The sequence below is a fragment of the Mus pahari genome, chromosome 15 (assembly GCF_900095145.1).
Source record: "Mus pahari chromosome 15, PAHARI_EIJ_v1.1, whole genome shotgun sequence".
NCBI classification, from domain to species: Eukaryota; Metazoa; Chordata; class Mammalia; order Rodentia; family Muridae; genus Mus; species Mus pahari.
The window spans coordinates 39,481,748-39,495,347 of NC_034604.1; the positions used below are offsets into that span (position 1 = coordinate 39,481,748).

General features: G+C 44.6%; 1 protein-coding gene and 1 pseudogene across 2 annotated transcripts in view; both read right to left on the reverse strand.

Moving 5' to 3' along the window:
• Mcc (MCC regulator of WNT signaling pathway) overlaps positions 1-13,600 on the reverse strand; it is a 279,992-nt gene that overhangs the window by 218,564 nt on the left and 47,828 nt on the right. The window contains exon 1 of one of the 2 annotated variants that reach the window (XM_021214402.2): positions 7,054-7,663. The exons of the other annotated variant lie outside the window; for it this stretch is intronic. Coding sequence (XP_021070061.1) covers positions 7,054-7,110 — 57 coding nt within the window. The 5' untranslated portion in view covers positions 7,111-7,663. Of the gene's footprint in view, positions 1-7,053; positions 7,664-13,600 lie in introns of those variants that run through there. 2 annotated transcript variants of the gene reach the window in all.
• LOC110333033 lies at positions 12,574-13,222 on the reverse strand (annotated as a pseudogene).

A 13,600-nucleotide genomic window follows, 5' to 3' on the forward strand; every position in this document is an offset into this window, starting at 1 on the left:
CTTTATGAATCAATAGTGGCTAATTTGGGTTGGTTTGTTTTTTTTTTTTTTTTTCTTAAGGGGTTTTCGTTCTCCAGGCTTTAACATCATTGCTGACTTAAGCAGTATCTTGAAGGATTTGCACAGATACACCCTTAGTCACTCATTATGATAATGCAAGCCTTCCCAAAAAAAAAAAAATTCCTCTTCCTCCTATGTAATATCTTTAGCTGTTCTTAGTCAGCAAGGGATAAAGGACATTCATAGGAAAGACAGAGAAGCTCTGTGGCCTGCGTAACTTATTTGTTCTGCTAATGTAACTTGCTTGTGCAATCCACGTAACTTTTCTTTAGAGAATGAGGGAGCACTATTGGGGAGTTTGGTTCAATAAGGGAAGGGACAGTTCAAAAAAAAAAAATGAAACACAATACCACATATGAGATATATCATGGCATCTCCTCATGTAAATAACCTGTATGCTTCAAGTGTGGACGTTTATGTATTTATTCATTAACATATTCATAGTCTTGTCCAGTTCTATAATTTTGCCAACCCAGACTCCTCTCCCAGGGTGTAAGTCACACATTCCACATAATCCTGCTTCGCTAGGATGTGCCCATGGACAGATTAATGTCGCCCTGAGTGCAGAGGGTAGAGTAGGCCATCCAGCTGCTACCTCCTCACCTAGGAGGAAGTCTTCCTTGTGAGTGGCACTGGGGAAAACACCATTATTCATTAAAGGCTTTATGTCCTAAGTATCACACTATGGTGTCCTCTACTCCAGGAAAGGCTGCCCATTCAGACACCTGGCCTCTCAAGTCTTGTACCAACAGGCCCTTTCGTTAAGATTAAAATAAGTCTTGGGTAGGAGTTAAAAGCTTCAAGCCCACACTGAGCCCAGAGATCTTATATTCATTCATTCTCTCTCTCTCTCTCTCTCTCTCTCTCNTTCTCTCTCTCTCTCTCTCTCTCTCTCTCTCTCTTTCTCTCTCTCTCTTTCTCTCTCTCTCTCTTCCTCCTCTCCTCCCTCCTTCTCCCCTCCTCTGTGTCCCCCCCAGCCCCCATCTCTGAGACCTCAACTATCACCAGCCTAACCTGTTACCAGTCGACCCATCCTTATACCACATTTCCTCTCTTTCCCCTGTTTTCTTTGACATCTACCTGGTTTATCTACCACAGACACCATATCTTTGACTCCACCCACTGCTCTTCCACTGGGTCTCAGTCATGGCCTCACTGTGACAGTTAATGCACCCTAACCACACAGAGCCTTAGCCGCCAACCTCACCAGCCTCAGCACCCTCTGCCCCACAGTGATTTGGCCAACTCTAATAGGAACCAGCAGGGGTTCTGCCAGCAGGGGCAGGAGGAGTACTTGGTCTGGTGACAGTGCCTCAAATATCAAAGCAGTGGTCCTCAGGTGCCTGGGGTACAGCCAAGGGCTGCAGTTTCTATGTCCTCTGTTAAGTGTGGATCATTCCTCTCTTATCTGCATCTGCTTTCAGGTTCTAGAAACTCAATGCCTGGAATTCTTCAGCCTCTGGAAGGCCCTTCAGTCTAATCATATCCATTTCATTGTTATCAAAAACACATATCTGAGCACAGCTTGGGGATTACAATACAAATCAAGTTAAACGGGTTTATTAAATAAAATGCTCCCTTCTAAGAACACGGGATCCAAAGCCGAGCACTTTAACAGAGACCATTGAAAGGAAGCCGCAGTGAACGCTGCCGCTCTAGAGAAAGCCAGCCTCCGCACACATCAGCCTTGCCCTTTCCTGGGCTGCTCAGCCTTGGTAAGACTTGTCACCTTTTCACCTTTGTGTGTGACCATGTGTATGTGTCCAAGTGTGGAAATCAGAGGACAATCTTGAACTTACAGGAGTTAAGTCTTCCATGGTGGGTTCTAGAGGCTGAACTCCGGTCATCGGGCTAGAGTGGCAAATACTGTTATACACTGAGCTATCTCACCAGCCTGATGTATATATGCTGCCCCCCACCCAATGTCTCATTTTCTGTATCTGTATCATGACTGCAATAACATCTCTCATGGGATTTTTTTTTTAATTCAGTATGCTAGTTCTCTGGCAGTGCTTAGAAAATGCTAGTTACTACAAGTCTCTGAAAGAAAAACTAAAACATAAAACCATTGCAACTGCTACCAGACATCAGAATTATGGGACCCAGGCCCAGACAGGCTCTGTCGTTTTGTGGCCTCTGGGGTGGATTACATATGTTCTCAGTCACATCTCTCTAGGAGATGTGGAATCCATTTCTTCACTCCTTTGACTTTGGCTGGCCACACACAGCAAGCTGTCCCAAACAAAAAAGCCAACCCTGTGCCAACCCTACACTTATGAAATCTGGCAGCAGGGTCAGGGATGGAGCTCAAATGCATAAACCCTGGATGTGATCCTCAACACTACACAAACTGGGTATTATGGCACATGCTTATAATTCCAACATGTGAAGTCAAGAGGCTACATAGGAAGAAAGAGACTAACCTGGGCTACCCAAGAGCTTACCTCACAACACTCCCCACACCCCGCCTCCTGAAAAAGAAACTCAGAAGCTGAATTATATTATTTATTATTATTATTATTATTATTATTATTTTGTCCTGCTCCAACAAAAGGAAACAAATCCCAAGCAGCAAATGAAGAAAGCTATATGGAAGAGAAGCAAGCTGCTTTGCCAGCTCTGAGGCAAGCGTAACCTATCAGCCACGTGTGTGAGCCTCTTGCTCTGGTCAGAGTCGTAAGTAATCCACTCAAAGTGTTGCCAAATGACAATACCAGGAATCAGACTGCTATTTATAAAAAAAAGTTTATTTTATTCATACATGTGTCTACAGTTCTATATCTATCTGGATATGTGTACAGTATCCCTAAACCCACTTCTGATCCAGGGAGGAAAGCAGTAGGTATCCATACATTCAAACATCTGTAGGACAACCACCTTTGTGCCAGGACCTGATATTACATCTTGGCATGGCTGTGTTGTTGTTTATGGTCTAGGATCAACACTAAGCAATTTATTACAGTGCCACGTGATTCTGTAAAGACAGAGGTGTACAAAATACAGAGCTTGGGGAAGTCTTTCAAGCTGCTTTGCAATACTGATGTAATTGATCTGCGGTGAAGAGTAAGTCTATCCGTGAAAATGGGTACACACACATCATCACACAAAATACTATGCAAGGAAAAACTGTCCTCCATACAAGTCAGTGTCTTAATTGGTCACAATAAAGTGACAGGCGTTCAGATGTTGCACAGCAAGTAAAGGGGGAATGCCTGTGGTACTTACTAACTGTGTTCTACTGGAGTGGACAGAACTGATGAAGGACACTTTGAAGAGACAGGCAGAAACACTCTGATCCTCAGCAGTAAGCAGTCTTTGCAAAGTAGTGATGGAGAATTTCTGCCCATTCATTGTTTAAGTAATGTTAAAAGTGCAAAGAATAAAAATTGATTGCTTTAGAAAATCCTTTAAGAAAATAACAGTGCTTTGGTCTCCAGAGGTTTTTAAGGATTACCAGGAAATGGGAAACTTCAAAAACACATTTTGATGTTTTCACATAAATAGGGAGCTGTCTACCAGACAGGCAGACCAAGCAGACAGCTATTCCTCAAGGATGACTGAACTTGAGTCAAGTCTTCATTCTGATGCATCGCAAGACACTTTCTTTCCAAAGTCTGAATAAGTCTAAGAGCCAAGCAGAAGGATGGATTGGGAAATGGGGTTCACTCCCTACTGGCCCCACAAGTTTTTCAGAGACAGAGCTAATTGCTGGCCCAAACTCAAACCAAAGAGGAAGATACCAAAGCTCTCCCTTGACAGAAATTCTGCTTTGGCAGGATTAATTTAATGACTGAAAGTGTGGCCATTCTGCTCATTCTGCTTCCTGATTTGGGGGGGAAGGGTAATGCTGATGGTGCATCGGTTAATTTTTGAGGCATTTTTAATGTGGCTGATGCTGAAATTCTCCTTTTAACCTCACATTAAAGAAAATAAAAACATTTCTGCAGTCTTCGACAGGGATGGGGAACAGCTAAGAAGACAAACTGGCAATTCATGCTTCTCAAATTTTTCTCCATGTATTCTTGTCACCACTGCTTTCGTCTGTTTGAACTTGATTGCATGTTCATAGCTAGTGGCAATTTACTCTCTGTAATCAATTCACAGGATCTAGAAATGCTAGGATTCAAATTAAAGAATTACAAATCAGTCCATTTAAACAGGGACACGGTGAGGAATTTCCTGTTTCTTTCCATCTTACTCCTCACACTTGGAAAGCAACCAATGGTGAACATTCAGGCCTAGGTCTCCCACCCTCATAGGTCTGGTAGCCATACTACCACAGCTGTCTCCAGGGTGGTACAGAAAGAATAATACCTCCACTGGTCATCACAGAAAAGTTTGCTGCTCTCACTAGGGCATTAGCATGTTTCATTTCATCTAGAAACTAACAGAAGTCACTCCCTCTCATTCAGTATCAACATTATTGTCAAAGAGTGCCTCTCCTGGCTATAGCCAGAAGACTCCTGAAGAAGGGTTCAGCTCTCAAGTGAACCCCAGTAAGGAGACCTCTTGTTGATTACCTTGGGACAGTTGTGGGTCCTTTCAGAGACCTTCCTGGTTCACAAATGCCTGGTGAACAACAGGCATCTGACCCAGCATTTGACCCCTGCAGTGACCTCCAGTCTGCCCTAGGGCTCCTGGACAATACAGAATATAAAAGGGAAACCCTGAGTGTTTTGTTAACCATGCTTCCAGGTGAGCAGGAGGAGTCATCAACTACCAAGCAGGAGGGGGTTGTCTGGCAATGCATCAAAGGAAAACCAGCATACAAACAAACAAACAAACAAAACACCACAAACAAAACAGGGAAGAGAAGGAACCCTTGAGAAATACAAATAAATAAGTGTATTTATGGATGTTATAATTGTCAGAGTCACTATCCGTATAAATTGAACTGCCATTCAGGGTTCATAGGATTGGACCACACACCCTTCTTGCACTACCAAGTTTGTAAATAAGCACAGAAGTGAAGATAATCTCATCTATTGGCTATGGCAACTATCTAACTTTCAGGATAACAGACGCAGTAGATGGTGTGTGTGTGTGTGTGTGTGTGTGACTGGATAGACACAGAAGAACAAGGTCATAGGAATCACAACTGGTTCTAAAGAGAGTAGAAATCTGAATGGACACACCCAGAGGGACAAGAGCAGGAACGCTGCTGATGAGGAGAGCTGGGTTGGCAGAAAACGAGATGGTTTCCTTAGGGACAAGAACAACCCATGTAATGTTAACCACCATTTTCCCAGCCAGTGCGAGACCACAGAGCACCACCGACCCTTCCATTTGCTCCCAAGCTTTACGAGGATTAATTAATACAGTCAGGCCAAGAAAGAGCAGCTTCGTCCCAGCCCCAGTGTCCCAAACTCTCTGAGCTCTTGCTATGCACTCATTGGCAATGCTTCTGCTATTCAAGTGAAAGGGCATCTCTGCGCTGTGTCATACTCTTCCTAGCCCCTTCAACAAAGCACCTCCAGGTGACCGAGGTAAAGCTGATAGTTAGAGACTGAACAAAAGGGCCTGTCAAAAGGCCTCTCCAGGAGATAACCACGAGTGGTTTTCGATTATTAAATGGCCCTAGAATCTCAGCTGAATGCTTCTTGGATGGGTTAGTTACGAAGCATGACTCTGGGTTCTAGTTCAGATCTGACACCTTGTCCTAAATAGAAAAACTGGCCAAACTCACCCAGTTCCTCATGCCACAGAAAAGCTTGCTGCTCTCTCATTTCCATTTGAAAATTGCATCCTCACTCAGCATTTCTGCAGCCTTCCACCTCACAGGGGCTTCAACATGGGGGTTAGTTAGGGCAAGTCTCTGTTCCTACAGCTAACACCTCGAAATGCTACCCCAAACTCCGGCAGGAAGAGCGCCAAGCAGGGTTATTCCTTCCAGCTCTGTTACTACTGTCACTGCACCCTAGGGTTTACTGCACCCATCTCTGGATTTTCCTCCTTAACAGTCCCCCTGCAAGAGTGGCATCCTCTCGTTTTTCCTGATGTTTCTGACATCAACAATGCCCGCTTCCCGCTCATTTTCTTCTCTCTCCTCTGCTCTCCCTTCCTCTCTTCAGTCGCACTTTTAAGCCACACAAGTGACCTTTGAGACCTGAGCCACCATACCCAGGCAAGATGTTGAGGGACCCCAAAGGGTCCGAAGCAAGCACATAGACCTCGTATTCCTTGGAACATCAAGTTTTATAGCTTTCCCGGCACTATTCATATATCACATGGAGGCAGACATCACTAAAATTAAACTGCATGGGGGGCGGGGGGGGCAGACATCCCTAAAACTACCCCCCCTCCAAAAAAAAAACGTGGCTTCGGGTACCTTACTGCTCACATATTTGCATACGTTTGATGCAGCTTTATTTAATTTCAAAGCGGGTCTCTTAACACTTCTGAGTAAGCCCAGGAATTGCAAATGTGGCCTCAAAGACACAGGAGTTCAGATTCTGGCAGGAAATAAAGTTCCAAGCAGCTTTGATGTGCTTCCTCCCCACCCCCTCCAGGGAGCAGGTCATTCATCTCTACCCAGGAAGGAACCACCTTGCCTGAACCCTGGCAAAGGCAGCACACGTGGGAGGAAAGTGAGAGGTTTAGTAACCAGTCCTTTCCAGGTCTCCAGCACCACCACCAGGTCCTGGCCCCACCAAATTAGTTGCTGAGGCTTAAAGTGTAGCTTTCCGACTGCTACAAGGAAGGTAGCATATGAATAGAGAAGGAGGGAGAGAAGGGACTGGGGTACAGAGTCTTGGGAATAAAAAGCCTAAGTGGCTGGGGAGAGAGCTGTTTCTTTTCTAAGCCTCTAAATGAAATATCAAGCCAGTTCAGGTCAGATCCTGAGTAGCACAAGTTAAAACAAGATCCGGAAAAATCCATCAATCTTCAGTTGTGACGCTTCCAGACTCAGAGAGGTGGGGTGGGGAAAGACTGGGATTGATGCGGGAATCCGAGGCACCGAAACCCGAGCTCCGAACCTCAGCAGTTCCTTACCTCGCTCAGCTCGGCTGAGGAGTCGTTGCCATATTTCACCGCAACTCCAGAATTCATGCCTGCACTTTTCAGAGCCGGGCTCGTCCCCAGACCTCGGAGCGTAGGAGCCGGGCTTAGGCTGGATAGCCTGGGCTTGCTCCCCGCCGGCACATTTCAGTCTAGACAGCCATTTTCACCCAGGACAGCAGCGAGGCCAGAAAGGATGGAGAAGCTCGGCACGGGTAAGTCCGGCTGGAATCTCACCAGCGAGCCATAGCTGCGGGAGACTGGGCAGCGGGTTGCGCTCGCAGCAGCTGCAGCGGCCGAGCCGGCGCCGGGACCCGCCCGCGCGCCCACCGCGGAGTCCCGGGGCGATGCCACCCTCCGCGCCGCCTCGCCCCTCCTACGGTACCAAGCAGATCCCCATTACCCGGCAGGCGGGCAGTTCGCGCCGGCGCCCAGCAGAGCTCGGGTACCCTCCGGGAGAAGCCTGGGCACCAGTGCGAGGACGATATGTGCCTCCGGTTCCCGGGAGGAAAGAGCTGGAGAGAGCCGGAGCCGAGCAGCACTTCACGCCGAAGTTTCCCCCTTTGAATCGTCTGGAGTTGTAAGTGGTTTCTGATTGAACACAGCTGTCTAGCTGCTGGCTAAGGGCTGCGCGGCGGAGGCGGGGCCAGGAGGAGAAAAGGGTGGGGGGAGGGAGCAGAGGAGACCGTGCCGGGAGAGCAGGCATCCTTCCAGGTCTCTGCTATAGTAATTACAGAACCCAGGTCCAGAAGGGAGAGAAGAAACAGGAAAAGCCACCTGAGTAATCGTGCAGGAAATTGAAAAAAAACCTTCCCTGTTAGGAGCCGCTTTCCACGATTCAATAAGGTCAAGGCGAACCTGAACATCGTACGTCCGCCAGCACTGAGCGGTTCTCACGCTACATTAAGATTTTACAAGAGTGTGGGGCGGTCATTTTCCCTGATTAGTCTAAAGTCAGGCTCCCACTTTACGTGGCTAGGGCAGAGTGCATTCTCTACACGTCCAAGATAAAACATGCCCAGCCCTTGAAAGATTTAAGACACTCAAGCGCTCGCTCCTGTCCTCTCCAACCTCCCTGCCTTAAAAACACATACCTCACCCTGCTTAGCAGTAAATTCCAGCGCCCAGCAGAGGCATGGGATAGGAGTTCGAGGCTAGCCTGGGTTAAATAGTAAGAACCAGTCATAAACAAATAAATATCATTGCTTTGTTGGCAGAGTTGGGCTGTTTCTTTCTGGAGGTTGGAGTATGAATTAGAGAAACTCAGAAAGATTACAATGTCCAATCAGGCTTCACTCTCCCTTAGGATGAAACTGTCAGTGTGCTTGTTGATTACTCTGGGAAAGAGGAGCTACCTGAAGTCTTTTCTAAATAAAGTTAAAAGGCTTCCCAAGCCTCGTGGGTGATGACCCTGTCTTGTAATCACAGCTTGAAAGCAAGAAGATCCCATGTTCAAAGCCCGCTTCGACTGCGCAGTGAGTTCAAGGCCAGCCTATCCAACTTAATGAGACCCAGTTGCAATAAAATAAAGGGTGAGGAGAGGGCTAGTGTGATAAAGTCCCTATGGATCTGAGATCCTTTTAAAGAGGAGGGCTGCATGACTGCTTAAGAAACCTCACCAGTGTCTCCTCACACACTGGGAAGAAAATATCTCCACCTCTAGGCAGACCTTGTCATTTCCTGAAGCCTTCTATGAAAAAGCCATTGTATTGTTCCAATCCAAAGTCTATTTTTAAAAACTCAAATAGGATGTTTATTTTTGTCTTAAGATGGCACAAAGAGGCCACATTTGCATGTGTCTTCTTACCTATCCCCTTCCTGTTTAGTTCATTCATTTCCTAACAGAGGCTGGGCTAGGATGAAGAACTGTAGCTTTCTGGAGTACTGCCAGGTTACAGAACCATCCACTTGGGGAGGGGTTGGGAAGACATGATACTTAACGTACATAAAACATGTCCTGAACTCACCACGTCTGAAGCTGGAGGTGGTGGTGTATAGCTAAGCTGACTGTCCTTTAAATCACATGTGTGGGACTAAAAGTGTGTCAGAATTCAGAGTTTTCTGAGTTTGGACTATTTTACAAAGTACAGTTTGAGTCTCCTTAAGATAAAAGTCCAAGGCATGAAAGGCTCCAGAATCTGGAATTCTTATTTTGCTTTTGGTTTTGTTTGTTTTTGTTTTGCTTGGTTTTTCGTTTTGTTTTGTCATTTTGAAAAAAGTCTTATGATATTCAGACAGGCCTCAGATTTGTAATTCTTTTTCTCCCTCTGCCTCCCAAGTGCTAAGAATACAAGCATGCAGCACCATGCCAATATGTATTTGGTGATAGAGACCGAACTCAGAACCTCGTTCTTCCCAAGCAAATCCTCAGTCATCTGAGTCACACCCCAGCCCCAGCATCCAGGGTGGTTTTTTTGTTGTTTTGTTTTGTTTTTTGGGTTTTTTTTTTTTTAACATTGTGTCTATGTTCAAAGGTTTCAGATTTCAGGGAACTTCAGATTTTTCAGATTACAGATGCTCAACCTGAATACAAATAATATAAAAGAAAATGTAAAAAATTGAATTAAACAAGTATTGCCTTAATGCTATTGTCTTAGTCAAGGTTTGTATTCCTGCACAAAACATCATGACCAAGCAGCAAGTTGGGGAGCAAATGGTTTATTCGGCTTACACTTACTTCTACATTGCTGTTCATCACCAAAGGAAGTCAGAACAGAAACTCACACAGGGCAGGAACTTGGAGGCAGGAGCTGATACAGAGGCCATGAAGGGGTGCTGATTACTGGCTTGCTTCCCCTGGCTTGCTCAGCTTGCTTTCTTATAGAACCCAGGACTACCAGCTCATGAATAGCACCACCCACAATGGGCCCTCCCACCCTTGATCACTAATTGAAAAACTCCTTACAACTGGATCTCATGGAGGCACTTCCTCAAGGGAGGCTCCTTTCTCTGTGATAACTCCAGCTTATGTCAAGTTGACACACAAAACCAGCCAGTACAGCTACCAAAGCCAAATGGAAGCCTTTATTTACTCTCTAGCCAAGTGAAAACATAATTTGCTTCTAAAGAAGATGAAAAGCTAGCAATGTTAACTATACTAAGAAATGGGATATTCTATACTCCAGAGGACATTTCCTTTCCTTTTTCTTTTGTTGTATGTGTATGAGTTTTCTGGCTACATGTATATGTCTTGAATTCCCTGGAGCTGGATTTATATGCAGCTGTGAACTGCCATATGGATGCTCGGAATTGAACCTAGGTCCCAGGGAAGAACAGCTAGTGCTCTTAACTGCCGATATAACTCTCCAGCTCTGAGTCTAGAGAATATTTCTAAGGATGATATTACCACCTGTATGAGATTTTCTTCACAGGCGTGGCCTCAGTATTTACCCCCACACAAGAGGTGACTCTGTCACTGCCTGGTAGCAGTAGGTGGGGTAAGTTGAAAGTAGAAAGTGGACAAGCTAATTAAACTGTTACAGACCAGGAAAGGCTACTGCATTATGTAGAGGCAATGGATAAAGGCACATGCAAGAGAATCCATACAGAGAGTAGGCAGAAATTCTGGTGAAAAAGAAGGTATACTGGTCAGTTTTAACTGTCATCTTGACACAACCTGGAATCAACTGGAAAGCAAGTGTCAGTGGTGAACTCCCTGGAGCAGAGTGGCCTCTGGGTACGTCTGTAGGGGATTGTTTTGATTGGCAGCTGAGGTAGAAATGTCCTGACCAGGCAGGGGAACACCAAAAGGAAATGCCATAGGACATTCAGACATAGTGGACTACAGTGTATACCTGTCCTCCCAGAAATTAACATGCCCCTGCAGTAAGAGTGAGTTCAAGGCTAGGCTAGGAAACATTGTGACCCTCTATGTTAGTAAGTTTCAACTGTCAGTTAAAGGTAGGCAGTGTGGTGAAACATGATGGAAAACATCAATGGAAGAAGTTGGTAATAGTCAGTACAGAGCATGCTCAGCAGGGTAGACACAAGACCTAATTCATAATTTTTAGTTGTACAGTTTACACTTTCAAAAGTAGTTGATGTATTAGTTTGTTTCCCACGACTGTGATAAGACACCATGACCAAGGCAACTTATGAACAAAAGCATTTAATTGGGCTCACAGTGTCAGAGGGGTGGAGCCCATGATGGTGACATAGGGGCCTGGTAACCAGAACAGTTGAGAGCTCACATCTTGATCCACAAGCAGGAAACAGAAATAGAGCATCAGGAATGGCATGGGTCTTGAAACCACAAAGCCTGACCTCAGTGATACAATTGCAAGGCCACACCTCCTAATCCTTTCCAAACAGTTCCACCAAATGGAGAAAACGTACTCAAACATCCTGTAAGGACCATTCTCATTCACACCACCAATGAGTCATTCCTTTACAGAGGTCATCACTGAATAACATGAAAGTGAAGTCAAAAAAATTCCTCTTTGCTATTATACATGCAGGAGAATTAATATACTATTCCCATTTTAATAGACTAATTTCATAGATCCTAACATTTAACATAGTACTACTAACATTAAGAAAAGACAGAGACATGACAGTTGAAGAAAATATTGCCACCAATCAGGCAATATTAGCAGTTTTAATGTGAGGGGAAAAACTGTGTTATGAACAGAAATGCAATAGGTAATGTGTAGACTATCATTCTCCAGGACCAAAGCCAACCCCACTTCCTTCAACAAATAAATTACAAGGAAGAAAACAGGTAAGCAAGTGAGAGATCAAAAGAGGTAGAACTCTACAGAATTTCATGGAGACACAGAAGCACATAGCCAGTTGCAATATGTGCACTTTATTGGGATGTTCACCTAAACTGTGAAAATGATGAGCCAGAAAATTTATGACATTGAAGCCAGTTGTGGGGGGCACACAATCCACACAACTTTAATCTGATAATTTTGGAGGCTGAGGTAGAATAATCAAGTGCCTAAGAAGATAGCTCAAAAATGGCACAAATTAAAATTATATTTACATTCAGAAACATACTTTTTTTTTTTAAATCGTATTTACTTAGAAGCATTCAGAATGTCAACAAAACAGCCGCATTTTTTTTTTTTTTGCAATTACAGAGTGGTATTCAGTTAACAGAACAATTATCTTCGTATAAGCTGCATCAGAGACAACTGAAGATGGAAAAAATAAAACCCAAAAATAAAACCGAAAGGAAAAACAAAAACAAAATAAAAAAACCAAACTACTGTCCCCATATATAACTAATTTGTGCTGTGCACCAACAAGAACCTGCTTTAAATTTCCATGCCAATTTACAACCCCCAGACTGTACCAGGCAAGGTTAGTGGCTATTGAAAATACCACCAGGACAGGGCTATCTAAAGACACATTCGGTAGTGTGTTAACTATACAAAAAAAGACACTGTACAGTTTAAAAACAAATCTTACACAGCCTTACATTTCAATTTTTTTCTTTAAAAGGAGTGAGTTGTGTACAGGGGGGTTAAATGCTTTATAGACAAGAAAAAAAACTGCGCTAGAACCAACTTATTCATCATCATCATCTTCTTCTTCATCTTCATCTTCCTCTTCTTCCTCCTCTTCCTCATCCTCTTCATCCTCCTCATCATCTTCCTCTTCCTTCTTTTTCTTGCTCTTTTCAGCCTTGACCACCCCCTTTTTCGCTGCATCAGGTTTTCCTTTAGCTCTGTAGGCAGCAATATCCTTCTCATACTTCTCCTTCAGCTTGGCAGCCTTCTTCTCATAGGGCTGCTTGTCATCTGCTGCAGTGTTGTTCCACATCTCTCCTGGTTTCTTTGCAACATCACCAATGGATAAGCCAGGATGCTCTCCTTTGATTTTGGGGCGGTACTCAGAACAGAACAAGAAGAAGGCCGAAGGAGGCCTCTTGGGTGCATTGGGGTCCTTGAACTTCTTTTTGGTCTCCCCTTTGGGGGGGGATGTAGGTTTTCATTTCTCTTTCATAACGAGCCTTGTCAGCCTTTGCCATATCTTCAAATTTCCCCTTTTCTTTAGCAGACATGGTCTTCCACCTCTCTGAGCACTTCTTGGAGAACTCTGAGAAGTTGACAGAAGCATCCGGGTGCTTCTTCTTGTGCTCCTCCCGGCAGGTTTGCACAAAGAATGCATATGAGGACATTTTGCCTCTCGGCTTCTTAGGATCTCCTTTGCCCATGTTTAGTTGATTTTCCTCCGCGAGGCACAGAGTTGCCCAGTGCCCGTCCGGCTCGCGCTTGCCCCGGCGCTGTCTCTATGGAGCTCAATGTACTGCAATGGCTCAGAAACATACTTTTAATCTATTCAATTATTTTAAGAAATTATTTGGGTTGGAGTGATGGCTCAGTGGTCAAGGGTGCTGGCCGCTTTTCCAGAAGATTCATGTTCAATTTCTAGCACCCACAAAGGCAGTTCACAAACAACTCTAGCTCCATTCCAGAGAATCCAATGCCCTCTTCTGGCCACCACAGGCAGCAGGCACAGAATACATTACACAGACAAACACACAGGTAAAATATAGCAATGCATGAAATAATAGAAAGAGTATTAATTTCAG